Source organism: Sabethes cyaneus, chromosome 1, assembly GCF_943734655.1.
Source record: "Sabethes cyaneus chromosome 1, idSabCyanKW18_F2, whole genome shotgun sequence".
NCBI classification, from domain to species: Eukaryota; Metazoa; Arthropoda; class Insecta; order Diptera; family Culicidae; genus Sabethes; species Sabethes cyaneus.
In genome coordinates this window covers 169128626-169150475 of record NC_071353.1, presented here as the reverse complement: position 1 = coordinate 169150475, position 21850 = coordinate 169128626, and the positions used below count along the sequence as shown (strand labels likewise).

The window sequence follows — 21850 nt, the reverse complement described above, 5'->3', positions numbered from 1 at the left end:
CAGTGTCCAGCCGGCCTCGTTGTTAATGCCTAATCCGGCGGTACCGCCGACGGCGGACCCGGACATATGGGCGTGTAATTTATACAACAACAAAAGGCGAGATCATTCCCCGCTTATGGTCATAATAGAATTGAAACGCTATACGTGAGAATCGTAATTCTGTCTGTGCCCCACTGGTTCCACCCGTCCAAACTCCAGCAAAATTCTGCCATTCCATTATGGCGCGGCGCGGTACATGCACTAGTTGGTTGGTTGGCCGACCGAACGGTCGGTCAAAACCAAACAACAAGCCTTTGCACAGGCCATTACCGGGAGTAAATTCAAATGAAAATTATTATTTTGGCATTACAATAAATTAACGGTGATCTAAACGGTGTCGGACAGCTCGCACACACAAAAAAGTACCAGTAACGTTGTAGCACTCCATTGGGATCGAAGGGAAAAAAAAGGTGCGTCGTGTCCCCATATGTTTTCCTGTCAAACCAGTTACACAGGAGGTGGGAGTGTGAAAAGCAAATGTTCCGTTTCGCACCGATTCGTGGTGGCTGACCGGCGCGCGGGATTGGCACTGCTTGGTCGGTTAGCCATCAAATGCAAATTTAATACGCTTCGTGATGCGTTTTATGGTAACAACTAACTGCGCTAGAGCTACCGTACGTCGTTCTGTGCTTTGAACTGATCAAATCAAAGTCAATTGAATTGAATTGAATTGGTGTGCGCTAAGTTGGAATTTGACCGACCGATGTCATTGTTATCGAAAAATTGGAATCGATGGAATGCGACGGGAAAAAAGAAGCACGTACCTGATTTTGCACGGTGATGGTAAGCAGGTGTCGCTGCAGCTCCACGATGTTCGTCTCCAGCAGGATGGCGGCGATCTTCTTGGAGTCAGTCATACGCACCTTGCTGAGCCGAGCTGGCGAGCTGATCAGCCCGTCCAGCTTGCCCAGCGTAGCGTCCGCGGACGGACCGCCGGCGGCGGTGGTGTAGTTCAGCCTTGTTGCTAGCGGATTGTTGATGTCGTCCCCACTGGAGGCGGCAGCCACCGACGAGGATGACGGCGACGACGACGACACCGTCGTCGCCGTGGGACTAGTCGTATCCAGATCGGCTTTGTCAGCGGGTCCGACGGCCATCACAGCCGACGGAATCACCGGGACGGAGATTTTCGTACTGCTAACACTCTTGACCGGTGCGAAGCTCGATTGATTATTGAAGCGGGTTTTCAGTACATGCGGTTGGCCGCTGGCGCTGGCGCTGGCGCCGCCGCCGCCACCCGCGGAAGCCGCCGACGACGAGGGCGACGACGACAGATGCGACGATATCGCGATGATTGTGGTGGTGGAATCAGTCGACGAGTGCTTCCGGAAGCCGGGCGTCAGCGGGTGCCGACTTTTGATTGACTCGGGAGAACTGCGGGGTAGAATTAGTTAGAATTATTTTGACACCAGAAACCGGCCTGACGTTTCGAACTCACCTAGGCGCACTTTTATTTACAAACTGCTGGTGGAGATCATGAATCTTACTGTTAAGTTCTAGTTTTTGACTTAGGGCCGCCTTCAGCTGGCTTTCGAGGTCTTGCTTGGCGGACGCCAGGGCGTCCACCTCGTCCTGCATCTTGGAGGCCCGTATTCGGCTCGCGATCGCTTCCGCCTCGTACTCGGACAGTTTGTCGAACAGTCGGTCCCGTTCCTTGCGTAAAATTTGTACATCGTCCTTATTTACAGCGTCCACTAGGAGTTGAGTTTGAAAGGATTTCGCTAGGCTGCCGCCGGCTGCTGCTGGGACGACACTGGTGGTGGCACTTGAGACACCCGGCGGCTGGTGCGTGTGGTGAAGAAGGTTGCCGCTACTACTATGATGCGTATTGATAAGATTACTATTATTGCTACTACTATTACTACCGCTACTAGTACTGCCCACGACGTTCGTGTGATTATTGTTTAGCTGATTTGTTCGACATTTCTCCCGCTCCAGTTGCTGCAGCGCGTCCACCTCCTCGCGAAGTCGATTGCTTTTCCTATGTATCACATCTAGCAAATTCCACAGTTCATCTTCGGTATCTACAGTTAGTCGATTGGTTGTATTTGATACGATAGTTCCCTGTGTTTTAAGAAAAACAATTTTAAGAAAATTGGGTTATTGGTGCGTTGGGAGGGAGAAACCAATTACCTGCACGCCACCACTCGTCGACGAGGCACTGTGTGTCTCCTTCGACGAGGACGTCTCGGTGGAGAATCCCGAGTCCTGCACGACGCTACCGTTGTTGCCCTCACCGCTCTTTGGTTCCTTCTTGCCGCTGTGCGAGTTACTCCGGCTGCGAGTAGTCAGCGACGACGAGTGCTGGTGAATTTCGGCGGACGCGTCTTTCTGGGTCAGTTTCCGTCGGGACCGTATCCCGGGTTCCCACTCGCGTCGGCTACAGAGAGAAAGAGAGAGAGAGAGTGCGTGGCGGCACAGAAAAAAAGAAATTTTCCGTGAGCGAATCAGACCTCTAACGGAAAAACGGAGAAGCTGATAAGACAAACCTGGACGCCAGTGATGATGACGGGATCCCGGTGAGTGTGCTGTTGGCAGTGGACGATGCCATCTTCGTTTTAAGATCGGGAAATGTCTCGATAACCAGATCACGGAATTCCAATAGAGCGCCGACTTCATTCTGCAATTCCTGTGCACACCGAAAAAGAAAGGAAAAACGAAAATGCGGTCAATGATGGTGCGTGCAACCAACCATCAGTCAAAGTCAGCACGAAAAAAAAAAACGCAAGATGGATTGCTAACAAATTGGGATTTTACGAGGCTCTATCATTTCAAGGCTATCCGGCGAATGATGATAATAACTATAATACAAAACAAACGAAACAGGTACATAAGCTAAGTGCCAAATAAAAACAACACCGGAATGGAAGTAGCAACGAAACAATGAAAAAAATGAATGAGAATAATCGGACAGCGAAAAAAGCAATCGCACCGATGGATGCGATGATGACCTACAACCGTTCCGATCGGATCCGATCCGATTGGTGGGGCGGTGCGCGCCGGTGTGAAACACCAAGAAACCGTTCCATTCAATTTTAACGGGATCCCATTCTCCACATAAAAAAAAGTAAGTGCTCAGCTCAGTGATGGAGTGCCTGGCTACTAACCTGCTAGCTACCTAACCTAGCTAAATGGCGTCAGTTTTATTGTACAACAATACGATTCGCCAACCGGCGCGGCCGGCGGCTGGTTTGCGAATTGTGGTGCTAGGCTAGGAACCTAGATTATTTTGGCACCGTCGCCGTCGGGGTCATGATGATCTTGAATCCGAACTCGGTGTGTTCGGTGTGAAAAAGGCAAAGTTTTTACGTTTAAAAAGTAAAAGGTCGGTTCTCATAGTATGATTCTTGTACGATCTTCCATCGTTAACATATTGCAGAACTCTCAGAACTCACAGTGGGGCATATGCCACACCATCTCTGTAAAATTTAATGTAAAACAAAATGATTTCTGTAACCCTGAAGATCGGAGAATTTAATTTAATTGCCACTTTACACGAAACTCAAATTCAATTCTAATTTTATGCCCAATTCGAAATACAATTTATAAATCCAATTTATATCTATTCGTGTTTAATTTCTTGTCCATTGCCAAGTCTAATTTCAACTTCGATTTTAAATCCAACTTACAATATGATTTCATGTCTCTAATTTCAAGTCTAGTTTCTACTACAATTTTAAACCATTTGATTTCCATTTTTAAGCCCAATTTTAAGTTAAGTGATGGAGGGAACTTCAAACGAAAATTATGGCCTGTCACATAGACTTGTTTAGAAATATTTTCTTTCCAATCTTTTAATGACAAAATTTTCTCGCCAAAATTTTTGTTGTTCATCTGGAAAATTAGGTTTTCCTAAATATTTTACTTCATTTAAAACTGGTCGATAGTTTCTTATGGAAACGTCAGAAAATTTTCTTAGCATATTCACAGATAGACTACCGATGAGTCTAGAGGTAGACGGTTTCCTACTGCTCTTCCAAAGAAGAAAAGCAAAAAAGAGCGAAAGACGGCAAGAGCATGAAAAAATAAAATCGAAAGAAAAAATGTGAATGGGAGGGAAACGGGATATAAAAAGAGAAAAAAAAATGGAAAGGAAGAAACAAGAGGCAGAGAATAAGAGGGAAAACGAGGCAAAAAGTGAGGAAACTAGACAGAAAAAGATGAAGAACGGATGAGAAAAAAAGAAAAATATGAGAAAAGAAGGAAGAATCCCAAATAAAATAAGGAGAAAAACGGGACAAAAAAAAAATTAAAAAACGAGCAAAAACAGGATTGAAAAGCAGTAAAACAAAAGAAGAAAATACGGAAGTAGCAGAGAGGAGAAACGAGAACAGAAAAAGAGGAAAAACGGGACCGAAAAGAAAATAAAATAAGGATGAATCATGATGAAAACAGCAGGCAAAAGTAAATCGGAATGTGAAGAGAAAAGAAAAGAAGAGAGAATCGGAATGTGATAGTAAAGGAGCAATAGCAGGACATAATACGTGGAAGAACGGAACAGACGAACCAACGAAAAAACGGGACAGAAAAGGAGCTAAAAAAATGAAAAAAGACGACAACGGGGACTGAAAAAATTGTCGAAAATTGGTGTGAAAATGACGTCAAAGGACGAAAAACAAAACAGAGAAAATTCTGGACCCGGGAAAAATAGAAAATTGGCACAAAAAAAATTGGTATTCCCTGTGTGACTAACACGATGGTTATTTTCGTACCTCACTGAACGTACTACGTATGTACGCATAGATGGAACAAATTTGACACCTTTCAAGATAGAATCAGGTGTGCCTCAAGGAAGCCACCTTGGCCCACTACTGTTTATACTGTTTGTGAACAATTTGTGCTTTACCATACAATCTCCCAAATAAATGTTTGCAGATGATCTTAAATTCTTCCGGGTAGTAAATTCAGCAGCTGACTGCAGTGCAAGCCAGGCGAACATTAATTCATTAATGGATTGGTGCTTGTAGAACGGGATGAAGGTGAACGTGCAGAAATGTAATACCAACTCTTTCTATAGAAAGACACGTTACTTTGTTCGATTATAAAATGTCAACAGTAAACATCAGTCGAGTGAATACGGTGAAAGATTTAGGCATACTGTTGGACACTAAATTGAGCTTCGCCCAACACATTGCAACTTGTACCGCAAAAGCTTTTACTGTTTTAGGATTCATTAAAAAAAAAAACACCAAGCAGTTCGAAGATGCTTACTGCTTAAAGTCGTTGTATTGTGCACTTGTTCGCAGTGTACTCGAGTATGGAGTGGGCTCTCTACCAGATTCAGCAAATTAATCGCATCGAACGATACGCCCTACGATTGCTGTCCTTTTTTTGTGTTGTTTATGCAGGGAGAAAATCTTCATAGACAGCACCTTCACGGTACCGAATAGGATTCACACGGTGCCATCATGCGCCTACCTACTAAAAACTATCCTACTGCCCGTTCCTAAACCCCTCCCGGAACTACCGTTAGGTTTTACTAAACAAATAATTGTAAAAAAAGTAGAAAAAAAGGAATAGAGAAAGAGGAAACACGTGGAAGAAAAAAGAGATGAGACAAGAAACAGAATATGAAACAGTAAGCTACGGTAAAAGAAGAACAACGAAACGGGAAAAAGCAGACAAACGGAGTATAAAAATGACAGACAAAGAAGAAATTGAGAACAAGAAAAATGGACTAAAAAAAGAAAAACGGAACAGAAGAAAGGGAAAAAAGAGGGCCAAAAACAGTATAAAAATATCCGGAAAAGACGAAAAACGGGCTATCAAAATGCTGGAACAGACGAAAAATAAAAAAGAAAACTGGGAACGGAAAAAGTGGAAAAGAGAAGAGAAAAGATTGAAAACTGAAGAGAAAATAACAAACAACAAGTGTAAAGTTTGAGTAAAAACAAGACTGAAAATAGGAACAAATGGAGCAGTAAACGAAGAAAAACGGAGCAATGAAACAGGAAACATGGGACAGAATAAAAAGAAAAACGAGATAAAAAACAGTTGGAAAATGAGAGCAAAAACCAAGAAAACGGAGGAGGAGGAAGAGAAAAAACGGAGCAAAAAGCGAGAAACGGTACTGGAAAAGAGAAAAAGTGGGACAGTAAAGGGGTAAAACGTGTGAGAGAATAACAATGAAAATGCCAATTTTAATTTCAACTAAAACTACGTGTCTAATTTCGTGTCCATGCCCAGGTTGAAGTCCAATTTCCAGTTTAATTTCAAATATACACTTTACACATGGATTACCAATGGATCCAGAGGTAACCTTCTTCTGTTGCTCTTCAGATAAAAAAAAAATAGAAAGTAAAATGAGGAGGAAGGAGAAAACCCGAAAGAGAGTATGAAGAAAAACGTGACAGAAACTGGACATACGGGATAGAAGAAAGAGGAATAGCGCGAGAGAAAAAAGAATTAAAACTGGCAAGAAAAACGTGAAAATGAGAAAAACTATCCCGTGGAAAAGGAAAGGAGAAAAAATACGGCAGCAAGAAAATTGAAAAACGAGAATAGGAACAGTGGAATAACGAAACGAGAAAAGAAAATAAAGAGAAAAAAATCGACGCGACGAATGATGAAAAGCATCAGAACATAATAGGCCGTATGATTAAAAGAGTTAGAGCAAACTCTCCCATAAGTTTTACACGGGAAAAGCAAAATGTTTTATTCATACGGCCAATTAAGAGAAGGAACGGAACAGAATAGAAAAGGGGGGATCGAAAATAAGACCGGGACACAAAACGAGACAGGATTGAGACAGCAAACTGAAAGAAAAGAGACGAAGAACGGAACATGGGAAAATTAGGATTTAGGAAAGGAGCGCAAACGGGACAGGCAAAGAATAGAAAAAAAACAGAGAAATAGGAGACAGCGGACAGAAAATAAAATCTGGGATGAAAAAAACCATAACGAAAAAAACGTGACAGAACGGCTGAGAAAACGGAAAAAGCGAAAAAGAAAAAAAACGAATGAGGCCAGAAGACAGGATAGAAAAAGATGAACAAAAGAAGAGAAGAAAAGCAAAAACCATAAGAAAATGAATAATACGAAAAAGAAAATATCCTGGTAAAAAAGAAGGAAAACAGGAAAGAAAAGGAGAAAAACAGGAAAAAACTGGACTGAAAAATAATGGAGAAAAAAAAATTTAAAAAAAGAGACAACGAAAGGGATAAAATGGAAAAGATAAACGGAACGTGACAAAAAAGGAGGAAACTCAGGACTTGATAAGAAAAAAACAGAACAGACGAAAACAAAATAAATGTCGAAACGGACAGGAAAAGAGCCAAAGAAACGGAAGAAAAAAGACGAGAAACGGAACAAAGTAAAATTAGAACTCAGGAAAAACGTGACTGGAAAAGAAGAGAACAGAGACAACCAGAGAGGCCGGCAGAGAGAAACTCAACAATAAAGGAAATATAAAACAGTAAACAAGATAAACGAAAGGGCAAAAGAAGAATAGCAAGAGGAAAATGGGAAAAGGGTCAAACGGGATATAAAAGAATAAACATGGGACAAAAAACGAGAAAAAGAGGACAGAAAAAGAAACGAAAAATATGAAAAATAAAATACAAAAAGGTGAAATGCAAGAGAAAAAGTCGAAAACCAGAAGATAAAAAAAAGAAACTCAAAGAGTCACGAATACTGGCATTGAAAAAATGGAAAAAAGGAAAGACGGAAAAGGAAAAACAAATAACCAAAACCCGAATGAAAAACACGAGGAAAACCAGGACTTAAAGCAGGAAAATGGAGCAAGGAGAACAGAAAAAGAGGAAAAATGGGACAGAAAAAGAAAAACGTGGCAGAGAAGGAGAGACCACATTATTTCTATAAGTAAAACAATCGGTAAAACATAAACTAGTCCCGCGTGAATCCACCGTAGCAAAGGTGGAAAATATTGCGTCCGTTTTGTTAGATGAGGTTGATAATGAGGACTCCTATATCCTCTCGACCTGAGACAACTATTATTGTAAATTATCACATGCCGTTAGTTCACGTGTTCAACAACTACTGTCCAAATCTGCTGACTCGAATTTAGAACTGCGTGACTGTTATGGCTTTGGAAAACGGTTGTCAAAGTTTTTGCAACGAATGAGGCATGAAAGCAAGCGATGCTGATCCCATGCAATAAAATACTCAAAACTTGAGCACTTCAGCACCATCATCGAAAACTGAGAATCATAATTTGCTTCATAAATGATTAGAATAAATTGACATTGACCACAGCGAAACAATTTCAAATCCTTGACGATTTTTATGAAAATGCAGATAGTTGCTAATTGGTTTACAATACTTGACAGCAAAAAGCAAGAACAGTGAAACCAATGAAGTACATCTTGAAGCATATAGTCCCTAAGTTAATAAGCATTTCCTCTGACCAACGCAAATATGTAGAGATACAGGGATACCCCGATATAAGACAATCTCGTTATAAAACAACCTCGATATAAGATAAATTCCTTTGCCATAGTTGGTAAAGGCACCAGAGCTAATTTTCCATTCCAAAAGCGACGCCATGAAGATGTTCATTATTTTAAAATAATCCTAAAAATTGTAAAAAACTAATAGCTCAAACAACAATAAATAGTTTAAAAAACTTAAACACACAACACAGTTCAACGTAATTTGCGACCGCTAATGCAAATTTTTTTGAAAAAGTCATGTTTCGATATAAGACAATTTCGATATAAGACAACTGTTTGAAATTATAAATTGTCTTATATCGACGTATCCCTGTATGAGCGCCCTACACGCTCACTGAAAGCGAAGTCTAGGAGGACTGAGCTAAAAATGAATACGTCGAAGACCAAATACATGAAAGGAAGAGGCACAAAGGAAACAAATCTGCGCCTGCCACGGACGGTAAGCGGTAATTAACAACGACGAACTAGAAGTGGTAGATGAGTTCTTCATGGATTCGAGGCTGTGATGCTGCTCACGAAGGACATGCGCGCCCTTGCCGTGTTCGAGTGGAAGGTATTGTGGATGGTGTTCGGCGGAGTACAAACTGAAACCGGAGAGTGGCAGAGGCGCGTGAATCATGAGTTACACTGCCGCTAATTGCATATCAGTCCCATTCAGGAAACTCCATAGAAAATGGTACTGTTATGCTAGTAGCAGCAGTACAGGCATTTCTTGGAAAGATTCCCCGTCCCGAAGATCCGGCGAAAGTCGGTAGGCTGCGGTGGGGCGGACGACAGTGCAACGAAAACGGTTCTCTCCATGAACCCCACCGGCACCAGGAACAGAGGGGCTTAATGTGCCAGATGGCTCAATCAGGTCGAACCAGGTGATTTGCGACTTCTGAGACGCCTGGGAAATTGGCGACGAGTGGCTTAAGATCGAGTTGAATAGAGACGACTGCTTCAAACTAACTCGTCTTTAGCCACCCAAATAAGTTGTCGAGTCAACTAGCTTGCCGTTTAGTTTTGTCGTAGGGAATCATTTGTCCACCATGCTACATTCTGGTTGGTGATTAGTTGTGAAGAAAAGCTTCAGCTTTTCTAGTGCGACATGAATCCAGTGCGATATAAAATCTCGAATAGAAATGTTAAAAGCAGGTTTCCCATGGGGGCCCTTGCGGTTTGTTTATAGGTGCTAACCTTAAATGAAGAGAAAATTTTGAATAAACTAGCTATTATCCAGGGACGATCAGAAATACTCGGAAAAGAGTTTACTGCACCCGCCATATTCACCAGAGCACCATTCGACTAGCATTTATTTTCATTGACGTTAATTCCCCCTCACTGAAACATGATTCACTGGGCTTCTGCTTTAGTCTCAGAAGTAAAACAGTTTCTAGAATCTGTTAGAATTACACCCACAAACACAAAGTCGCTGAGCTTCCGAAGACCTCAAGAGAAATTCGAATGTTTGAATTATTGGAAACATAAAAATTTAAGTTACTAATTCTTACTGTGTCTAATTGCCATTTTCCAACCAGCCGGCTGGAAGGCTTGGCACCAGCAAGGTTAGCAACACGAGTGGGACTAAATTCTCAACCTCTCAAGCGGCATACACATATAGGTACTAGAGATGGTCGGGTATGAAAATTTGAATACCCGAACCCGACCCGTACCCGATTAGGAAAAAAAATAAAAACCCGTGCCCGACCCGAACCCGCAAGTTTATTTTTTTTGATACCCGAACCCGACCGCAACCCGTCGGGCACGGGTACGGGTCCGGATACCCGACAATCTTTAGTGTTAAACGAGGTCAATAGACCCGACCCGACCCGTACCCGGTTTCAAAACCAAACCCGTACCCGACCCGAACCCGCAAATTATTTTTTTTCAATACCCGAACCCGACCCGTACCCGGCGGGTACGGGTACGGGTGCGGGTTTCGGGTAAATTTTCCGCTACCCGACCATCTCTAATAGGTACGGGTACGACGATACATAATTACGCCAACAACAGCAACCGTCCAAAGATGATGACGGACCAGGCTGTAAATAGCAGCAGCAGTAGCATCATGCACCGTGCAACGAGGAAGGTCGATAATTCATTGATAGTAGACATACGCTCCTCGGTTTTTAGGATGCAAACTCTGACTCACCCTACACACCGTTTGAGAAGCTCCGCTTTGAAAAAGAAGTCTGAAGAAGAGGTGCAGCCGTTATGATGAGCTGAGCACCCCCTGGAGAACATTGAACTTTTGGGGCAAACTTCGATTCATCGTTGCGGAGATGTTGCGCATTCATGCGCTTCGGAAATAACATCGACATCACAGTGGAAAAGTCATAAAAAAACAGTCAATTTTTGATTGACCTTTCTATTCCTAGCGGAGTGAGTAGCATAATTTGTCCTATTCGGTTGTAACGCTTAAATTAGATTACTTTTACGGTGGGTCGGTCAGTTGATGAAAAATCAGCAAGTCTAAATCTAGTTATGGTGGATAAGGAGGAAAAAACGGCATTGTCTAATTTGCTGCGGGCGTCCGAGTACCGCTTGAAACTGAAGTTGGAGTTACACAGAGCAGAGCAGAGAGCAAGATTAGTCCACCTTGGCTTGGGGCAAACGAAACGGAACAAATCTGGAGCACGATTAATCATCATCACTAATGGTACTGCTGCTTGCTTGCTTGCTTGCTTGCTTATCGGCGTCGTCGGAGGTTGTTTTTCACCGAGATAGTTTACGTCAATTAGCGGTTAGCGGACGGCCGGCCGGCCGGCCAGGCCAGCACGAATTATGAACCGGTAGAGTCCGTTAAAAACTTTACACATCTTAATAGGTAGTGTAAGTCCGGAAAGCAACGTTACTTAGATAATAGATAGTTTTTTTTGTCTAAATTTATAAATTTATTTTTGGGTGAAAGACAACAAAACAGAATTTATAATTGCCATTTTTGTAACTGTGCAGGTAGTTATTCCAGCAGTGTGACACACAAGCACAACCCAACCCGGCTGCCTCGGGTGCTTTTGAACGGCACAGCGAGTCGTGCAGAGGCTGGGCGGACGGAGTGTTCTACAGCGAACAGTTGATTTATCAAGTGTCACAATAAAAATGATGTCGAAGGAATATCTAAACTTGTAGGACTCTTCACTTAATAGGGGGGTTCTGAAGCACCAAAAGCTACACCCATTCACTGAGATGAAACATCTTCTTATAAGTGGTGTCATTTCGCGAAAACAAATACCGCCAGCATTTTGCTCATATTGGTTAAAAAAACGCAATGTCAACTCTGTCCATGCGGTGAGGTACTTCACTGCAGAGGCGGTACTTTTGGTTCGTGAGTTATTGAATCTTTCAACCTCACATCCTAAAAAGGCCAATCTGCAAAGAAGTCGAAAACAGAAAAAGACGACTGTTGGCGGCACCGTCGTCGGTCGTGAATTGCTGACTGCGAAGAAGCATTTGGCAAACCAATCGTTTTTTTTTCTCTTTTGCTTTTGCATAACCTGCAATTTTCATCGGCTCTCAATCAAACTAGCCCGCAGAGAAATCTGGTAGCAATAATTGCCATTGCCAGTATTATCGCACTTTACCCGACCCCTGCAATGCAATTTGCTGCCGGCACCGGCAAAGGTTAACCCCATGGTGCAATGTCGTTTAGTTTCTTGGGGTCCAGTCCATCGATCGATAGGAAAACCTTCAACAATCACAAGAAAACGGAAAGGCGAAACACTTCGGAGCATACTTTTAGCTTTCCGCATCGATTTTATGTTCCTCCCGGGCCCCGGCCCCGGGAGGGCACGGTTTGAGCACTTACTTTTTTGTTTGAGCGGAAGCGGAATACTGCCCCGATCGATCGGGGTCATTTAATAGCCTATTTTAAACGAAAACTTCGTGCCTACCTGTAATGACTTTGTTTGATCGGTGACGTGATGATAGTGATACGGGTCTGCTGGAGATCTCAATGGCACACACTCCATACCAGGTCGCGAGCCCAGTGTGCACAGGTCACTCTGTAAAGGGAGAGATAAACAAATACAAAAAAACGTTAGTGCGTCAGAAATGCGAGAAAGACAAAGAATCGTTAAAATTGTGGCCATGGCTGGACACAGAACATGGGAAGGGGTGGATGGGGTTAGTCGTTTGTTGGTGGAAACAAAAGAGTTTGGATTAAAGCGCTGTTACCTATCTGCTGGGCAAAAACACTTATGGCTACTGAACAGTCGCACAAATGAGCGCACGTTATTCCTGGAAATTGAATTGAAGGCGTCAAAATACATTGACACCTTTAGATTTACAGTATATTAATGAGAAGATTAGTGTAAGCAATCGAATTTTAATAGAGGGTTTAAAATTTAGGGTTTATTTTCTACCGCGCATGTTGTTATTGCGAATGGTTCGTATTTGGTACGAGAGCACATTCGTAGCACATTTTGCACCAGAACGCATTGGATGCATGGTTATTGTCTGGTTTCGTTATCGACGAGATCGGGCTTAGAGGATTGTAGGTAAGAGAGAATATACTTGCGCAATTATGGCCTGCTTGTCGTAATTCTGTGCTTTGACCAGTTGTCGTGGTTCTGTGTTTTGCGGCGTCATCGGCTGTACTTGCGGAAATATGACAAATGAGCTCAACTTCGATTCCCGATCATGTCAGAGATATCGTTATTTTCCGATAGGTGGATAGGTATTAAAATACTTTGTCTATACACATTCTCTTGGTTGGTACCCGAGTGTTTTATGCAATTAAACTACCGCCGCACCCTTCTATTGGAGAGTCTCATATCAGGAAGGGACCAAATTAGTTATGAGACTATCTAATAAAAGGGTGCGGCGGTAGTTTAATTGCATAAAACACAAGGGTACCAACCGAGAGTGCGTGGATTGGAGTCCCACCTGCACTGAACGGCTCAAAATATTTTTGGTCTCATATCAAATTTTCCAGTTTCATCCAGTTTATCAATTTTCTCCCCAAACGCTCCTTCACTTTACAAAAAACCGAAATAAATCTGTTAGTTTATTGTAGAACGCATTGACCGTTCTCCACCAAGCTTGGCAAACATGTTCCGTGACGTAAGAAAATCAGCACAAGGGCTTGACCAAAGCACTATGGGCCAGAAATTAAAATTTCGGGACAAATATATTTGCGATTAAACGGCATGCCTCAGTTCAATGTGGTCTTCAGCAACTTTTTGAATAAAAAATTGATGCATCTATTGAAGGGGTCGTCCAATATTAAGGTGTTACTTTAACAACAATTTAAGTAATAACTTTTTGAGTAAATTTTTGTTCGCCTTTTTGGTTTCAAAATATTAAAGATAAACCAATTACAAGTATTTTGTCTGAAGATATCAAACTTCTACCTTTTACCCATTTTCAGCAATAGACCTTTGTTTATAAACGACCCCTCAAATCACATTTCGTCTTGTAACATGTTTATTTCAATAGACAGCTCAATGTGATGTTCTACACTACATTTTGCACATAAAAGAGCAATATTTTTGCTGAAGACTGTTTTGCTTTTTCTGCATTAATTAATAAGATATTACTGATTTTAGGTTAAAAACCGTCTGATGAAAAATGTGTATTTTTTCAAGGGTTGTGTCTTCGGAGAAGTAAAATAATAAAATATAGCGCATCTTCCTGCAATATTAGAGTGACCATGAATTCACCTGTTAGGGTGATAAAACTTTTATTTTCTTAAATTTAAAAAAAATTGTTTTCTCCAAAAGTTGCAGAACATACTAAAATAAGCAACTTTGCTGAACAAAGTAACTATCTATCTCTTACCGGTTGCGAAATAAAAGAATGTGTTAAAAAAGAGCACTTAAAAATCAATTAGACTCAATAACTTTGCACAAGATTATTTTATTGCTTTCTAATGTTCTAAAAGTTATTTAGTATGTTGAAATACATATTTCCTGTGAAGACTGTTTGACGCTAGGACGCATATTTATTAAGTTATAACATGTATGAAAAAAAATCCGCACTACTCCCTGGTATTCTCAGCCATGGTATTCCCAGGTATTCTCTGAAATACACCTTTGGGCGGATAACTTTAACAATTCCCTACAAATTGGTATGCAAACTAATTGCAGATACTTGCAGATGGCTAAAATATTAAAATTTTTATCAGACGGTTTTTAACCTAAAATCAGTTATATCTTAATTATTAATGCAGTCTTCAGTCTTCAGCAAAAATATTCCTCTTTTATGTGCAAAATATTTTCTAGAACATCACATTGAGCTGTCTGTTGAAATAAACATGTTACAAGAAGAAATGTGATTTGAGGGGTCGTTTATAAACAAAGGTCTATTACTGAAAATGGGTAAAAGGTAGAAGTTTGATATCTTCAGAAAAAATACTTGTAATTGGTTTATCTTTAATATTTTGAAACTTAAAAAGTTATTACCTAAATTGTTGTTAAAGTAACACCTAAATATTGGACGACCCCTTCAAAAGATGCATCAATTTTTTATTCAAAAAGTTGCCGAAGCCACATTGAGCTGAGACATGGCGTTTAACCGCAAATATTTTTGTCCCTAAATTTTAATTTCTGGCCCATAGTGCAAAGGTGGTTTCTAACAAATAGAGAGCAACATAACTCCAGAACGTATTGAACGTTCTTCACCAAACTTGACCAAACTTCCTTGATATAAGGGAATCAGCAATGGGGGAGTTGACAAAAGGGGGTGTGGTTTCTAAGAAAAGGGGGAGGTCCAAATAAGTAAAACGGGGTTGTGCTTCTCTTGCATTTAGAGCGATTGCAACCGCGCAAGTGGATGGAAGACAAGAAGGCGGGGGAAGTTATGGGGAGGGGTGGGCCGAGGAGGGATATTTAAAAAATAGGGTTTGTTTCTCTTCCGTTATAGGGATTTCAAGAAGCAAACAGTTACACTATTGACTACGTAACAGAAGGGGGAGCTGACTGAGAGGAAGCCAGCCAAAGGGGGGGGTGGGGGTTGTAGCGAGAAACGTGATGTGAACGTATGTTCCGCCATAACTTCGGAACGCCTGAACGGTTGTTCTTCATCAGACTTGGTAGCCACGTTTTTTGACTTTAAGAATCCGCACAGGAGGGTTGACAAAAGGGGCAGGCGGTCTCTTATAAGGTAGGAGAAATGTTCAAATGGGCAAAGGGGTGCGTTTTTCTTGCATTTGAAACGATAGCAGTTATACAAGTGGCTGGATGACAAGAGCGGATTTCTGAAAGGGAGAAATAGGGTGATCATTGATAAGTGGTAGGTTGTAAAATGTAAAAATTGCTTTGTCTCGTTTTATAGGGATTATCGAAAAGAAGACTGATTTATGGGTGGCTGGGGGACAACAGGAGAAGGAAGCTGACAAAGGGTAGACAAATTTAAAAGAAGAAAAAGCGTTTTGTTTCTTGTATTATGAGAATTTTCGTTGCAATAACAGATTTACAAGTGGCTGAGGGGCAAAAGAGCCCCGAGTAAGATCGGACAATCAACTAGTTAAATATATTTATTACTTTTTAACAACTGGTTTTGAAAAATTGTATAATATCGATGGCGTGTAAACACGTATTTAACTGCAAATTTTTTCAACAATTCGAAAAAAATATGTTAAATGTTTACTATTTCAACATTCATCCTGGATAAGAATCGTTAGGAAATATTGAAAGATCTAGTTTGTAAGCCAGTTTTCTTCATCCTCCATGAGTTATTCTCAATAAGCAAAAAAATGCTCGCACCTTTTCACACGCAAAACTATTAAATGTTGTCCTACCCAGAGCTTGTGCTTGTCAGAGCATTATTTAGTAGCATAAAATCGTACCTAGAAATTCTCGTCATCTAAAAATTAACAACTGGAAATTTGTTCGGTTATTAAATTCCCTTTAGTTGTCAAAGTTGAATAGCGAAAACAAAAGAAGTCCCAGATTACTCCTCTGCGGAACGCGGAAAATATTCATAAATTCATTCTTCTAGACAAAACTGCCATCCAAATACAAATCAATTGGTGGTCAGAAAATATATTTTTTTCTAGTTTACTTTAAAGAATGCCACAATTCACTGGGCCAAATACCGCAGGCTTGGAAAAATCACAAATTACAGCAATAATTTGTGATTTTCTAAGTCAAATATACAATTTGTTTGAAAATTTCACAAGTTTGCTCTAATAAAACTTCAGAATGGAAGATAGAATGTCGCCTAAGGCTCCCGTTAGACATCACGTTGCAAAAACCTGCAAAAATATTTACCTAATGCTTAATAATTAAAATTAAATTGGACAACTAGTCGCTAACGCGTTGAGTGTCTCGACACACGCAAGTCGGCTTAACAACCTGACCGAGCCATCTAGCACGTTGGGCCCCTCTATTTCCGGTGCCAGTGGGGTTCTTGAAGAGAACAGTTCTCACTGAAAAGTCGTCCGATATTCTTGCGACGTGGTCAGCCTACCGTAGCCTCCCGATTTTTGCCAGGTGTACGATCGAATCCCTTCAAGTATTGTGTCTTCTCTAAGCAGAACTAGAGTCTCGAGTCCATAGAAGACTACCGGTCTGATTAGCGTTTGGTACGTCGACAGCTTTGTGCAGCGGCGTGTGCTTCTTGATTGAAACGTCTTGCGGAGAGAAAAGTAGACACAACTTGAGTAGAAACCAGCCGCGTCAGTTTGTCCGGGAAACTGTTTTCGTGCATTTATCTGTGATAACTGTTCGCGCTCGACTGTATCGTATGCTGCCCTGAAATCCATGAAAATATGATGCGTAAGCACGTTGTACTCTCGATTGTAATTTCATTGTAATTTCTGAAGGATATTCGAAGTATGAAAATTTGATACGTAGTAGCACAGGCGTCCATAACGCCAATCTGCTATTGCAATACAAAACTTCTTACTATTGGGCATAAACAACAAGATCTGGGGGAGCAAGTTGTAGACTGCGTTTACCGGCATAATACCGTGGTAATTACAGCAATTCAACCAATCGGATAAATCATGCCTTCCTCCCACTGCTCCGGCAGTTTCTTCTCCTCCCAAATCCTAAGTGTTTTTTGCCATTCTTGTAGAATTCTGCTGGGAGTCGGTTCTTTCCAGTGACTCTATTATTTTTCAACTATCCGATTTCTCATCGGATCTCTTCGAGATTAGGAACCGGGACGCTATTATCGTTTGATAGGCACTCCTAGGTTTACTTCCTTCTGTTGTGTCGATCACCTCGCGCTCGTTTTTAATGTGATTTTTATTCGGAGTGTATCCCTTACGAGATGAACTTACCTCCTCATAAAACATGCGGGTGTCATTAACCTGGAATAGCTATTCCAGCTCTTAGTGATCTCTATTATCCTTCTGACGCTTTCACATTATCAGGAGCGTGGTTAACTCTTCTAGTCGATATTTGGCCAAATTATCCCTCATGGCAATAGTTTAGATAGTTTTTTCCAACTCTTTTTTCCTCATCACCGCCTGTTGGCATTCTCCGTTAAACCAGTCAGCGCTCTTTGTGCACAACCGAGCGTGATGCGAGAGTGCGTCAGAAAAATACAGTACAAAAGATACAGTAACACTTAATTCAGCAAAATTGTAGATAATAATTAGTTCTACAAAAGTCCCATATGTAACTTTTGCTAGGCCAAGGTAGTGCGACCAACTGATTAAAATTGAAGCACAAAAATCAGAACAACCCTGGCCAGAATATGTATCGAGGAAGTTTCACTTCACCCGCCATATTCACCATACCTAACGGCTTCCGACTTCCTTTTACTTTAAAAATTTACTTATAACTTACTCAGTGGAATACGCTTTGTTCGTTTCCCAGCCACGAAAGGGTTCCCGTAAAAGCAATCTAATCGGCATTCTCTTTTCAATACGTAGCGATCGTTTATCGGTCAACTCATGTAATCGTCTCTTCTATGCGACAGGCAGATTTATCTACTGATTCAGATACGTCAGTGCATTCTCGACTCAAAAGCATCAGAGACGATGAATGTTCGTGGTTAAGTGCGTAAAGTATTGGCTTTATTGATGATCAAAGAACTGGCAAGGGAATCAAGACCATGTTGATCTCGAATTTAAAAATCCCGCCATCCACGTAACATCATAAAAGTTAAGACTGATTCGGACACCAGTCCTTTAGTCCTAAATGCTAACGATGGTACAAATGCAAAGTTTACCTGCAGTTGCTGCATTAGAAAAAGACTTAGGTTCAATTTAGCTGCTGCGTAAAAAACGAATTTGACTCAACCCGTAGTCCTCGTACATTTTGATAATATAACCGCTTAAGCGTAAAGTATTTGCTTTATTGATGTTCGAAGAACTGGCAAGAACTGAAACTGAGCCGAAGGGTCGAAAACTCCTGTGCTTGCACCAGGAAACTTCCGTAATGCAGCCCGCTGCAGTTTTTCGAAAGCCAGCCGTTAATCTTGATGCCGGGCAGGCAGCTTCCTAATTATCTCGCTCGGAGAAATGTGAGTGCCTACCCATTACAGACCGACAGGGCTTTCCTCCTACCATCATCATTATCATTATCACGCAGGTGGGCCCCGTTTTTCCCGCAGTCTCGCGCTTGAGTCGATTAGGCGAGGGTCATATTTCAGAGCATGTTCGCCTTTTTCATCAAATTTATATCTTATTAGTCGATCACGACTTCGGCTGCTGCTGCGTTTGTTCGCGTTCGTTTGTGCCATACCGAACGAACGAACGAACGAAAGGCTTTTCCCGACCGACACCACTCACGGAAGCTGGCAGAGAAATTACCTTTTAGCCTGCCGCGAACTGTGCGAAATAAAAGTCCCGTACGGTTCAGTGATTTATCAGTGACAGGAACACATTAGGGGTAATGTATTTGGTTGCTCAAAGCTACATCCATCAGGTGGGCAGCCGGTTCCGAGACAGAAGCTTTTAAAATCAGTACACGGAAAAGGCACTGTAATCAATTAACCAAACTTTGATTAATGGCGCAGTTAGCGGGCACCGAACAGCGAGCCCTTCAGTCAGCCGCGAATTTTTCTTCCAAAGCAATCCAATTTTCACCGCACCGCGTACCTATAGTGGTAGTACCGGAGCGTGTCGATGCACTAGAAACAATGCCTACGGAAAACTACTACTACTGCAAGCTCCATTGCTACCCATCGGGGCACAGTGAAATTAGCAACTATAGAGTACAGCAGCAGCAGCAGCAACAACTCGTCAAGCGGTTGCAAATTTGTGCGCTTTCGGTTTACTGTTGCGGGTCGAAGCAGCAGCAGCAGCAGCAGTAGTCGGTAACCGGAGGCGCAGTAGGAAATAATCGGATAATTATTTAAATTAGACCTATCTGTGTGCAGATAGACGAACAACAGACGGGTAACGTTTATTTACAAATACGCGGTTGTGGCAACTGACAATCGACGGGCAGGCTTTTGTGCTGCTGCTGCTGCAGAGCAGATCTCAATAATTATTAAGGATGATGATGATGGTTGGCACGGACGAAGACGGCTAGTGCCTGCGGTTGATACTTCAAGACTCGAAACGTTGTTAGAAGATGATTGGTGATGATGAGATACTATGTGTTCACTTCACACAGCTGCAGCGCAGTTGATTGCCGAGTGAAGTCAGCCTTATTAACAGTTTATTTTGACATTAAACGTTACACCGAGTAAGGAGAAAACAAGAAAAAGATTAGCTCGACGATTACTGGTCTATCGATATGCTGATGAACGATAAAACTCAAGGAACAATTGGTGATTTAACAGGTTGTTTGTCTTCTTGGTCGCTGTGAGTGTGATTGGTGCCAGTTTTATGAAACAAATTTTATGAGTTTTATGAAATGTTTCAAAAATGCAGCAATTTTGTCATCCGTAATAACCGCTAGTTGAAAGTTTTTATTGCGAACTGTTGCAAGCTTACTGTCTCAATTGAAAGTTTTATCACGCATAAACCTGATGCTGCAAATGCGTCATTTTTACCCTTCGGGGCAAATTGACCGTAGGTTGGTAAATTCTACGAACATTAAAAGTTGCAACTCATATTGCATTGACCAATCAATCATTAAATAAGCAAGCCCACCAATCAACACTATCCGCACAGCACAGCGCTGCTGCTGCTGCATGTTTATCGTTCCGATCGACGGCAAAATTCTGGCGATAAAAAAAAACGGGCTGGCCAATGTCTACAATCGCAAGTCCGGATTACGAGATCGGTTACTTACTTACGGAACGACGATCGTGATTTCGTAAACATGACTCATTGTGCTGTACTGGTGTTTATTTTTTTATGGCATATAACACACAACGCTAGTTCTGTTAATCTCGTCTCGTCTCGTCTCGTCTGACTCGATGTCTGCTCTCTGCTGCCGTTCGCCGGGTGGTGGAAATCTCCACGAGAAAAAAAAACAGTAATAATAATCAAGGTTCTTTAGGTTGGAACCGATGCAGCACCGCGTGCTTTTGAACAGTATGAGAAATGATTAATCGTGTCATAACAAAATTGAGCTACAAATCATGGAAAAATCTGATGCATAGTTTTTGTGAACAGTAAAATAAAGACATTCGTCACTAAAATACAAATACTTCAAATTTTGTTACATTAATTAATTTGTCAGGAGGATGCAGGAGTAGACAACCCTGAGAAGTAGTTCTAATTGAATATGTTAAATGACTGAATTCTCATGACGTGTCAAATGCTGAGATTAAAATTCATGCTGAAAATATAGCATTGAGGGAGACGTGTTTTGTTTGTTTGAAAAGCAGCTCGATTAGTTGTGTTCAGTTTATCTGCAACAATCCCACTTTGGCCTAGTTTGGACGCAACTGAATTTACGTAAAAAGCGATTGCAGAATTCTTGGTCTGAATACGTTCACGAAAAATCAACAGTCCATCTGCGAATTACGATTAGAAGTTTGTGAAAATAATGCCGAATGTATTCGGCATTGTGCTGTTGTAAAAAGTTACTTTGTAGCACCAATTCAGTTTCATCGAACTATTAACTTACGTAATAAGTGGGTATAAAACAGAAAATATTAAACTCTATATTTCGGCATTTATTACACCACCCAAAGTCTGTATCATTCTGCCATTAAAATAACCAAATTTCACACAGCGACACTCGCTGGTTTCACCTCGTTAAGTGTTAGATGCCAGCGCAGAAAATGCGACCAGAATTGATTAGAATTCTTTACCAAACTTGGCAAACATGTTCTTTTACATAAGGGAGTCAGAGGTGGTCCCTAAAGGGGGGGGGGGGGGAGGTTGGTCCAAATAAGTAAAAAGAGCTAAGAGATAAGGTAAAGGAGATAAAAAAGGTGGTTAACGCCTAAGGACGAAGATCAAAATAAGGAGGGAGTTTCATTTTCATTATAGGGATTTTCGGAAAGAAACAGATATATAAGTGGTTTTGACACAAAAGGGGAGGGTACTAATAAGGGAGAAAATACATGCAGTAAGGGGGAAAAATCCAGTTTCGTTGTTCCTTATATTATGGGAATTTCCG

The 21850-nt window shown here is 41.4% G+C and overlaps 1 protein-coding gene across 1 annotated transcript in view; it reads right to left on the bottom strand.

The window, feature by feature from the left end:
- Nucleotides 1-21850, bottom strand: part of LOC128732898 (uncharacterized) — a 300158-nt gene that overhangs the window by 45407 nt on the left and 232901 nt on the right. Inside the window, exons 2-6 of the mRNA XM_053826335.1 lie at nucleotides 12323-12433; nucleotides 2529-2668; nucleotides 2173-2419; nucleotides 1478-2103; nucleotides 804-1413 (exon numbers count right to left, since the gene is read on the bottom strand). Coding sequence (XP_053682310.1) covers nucleotides 804-1413; nucleotides 1478-2103; nucleotides 2173-2419; nucleotides 2529-2668; nucleotides 12323-12433 — 1734 coding nt within the window. The remainder of the gene's footprint in view (nucleotides 1-803; nucleotides 1414-1477; nucleotides 2104-2172; nucleotides 2420-2528; nucleotides 2669-12322; nucleotides 12434-21850) is intronic.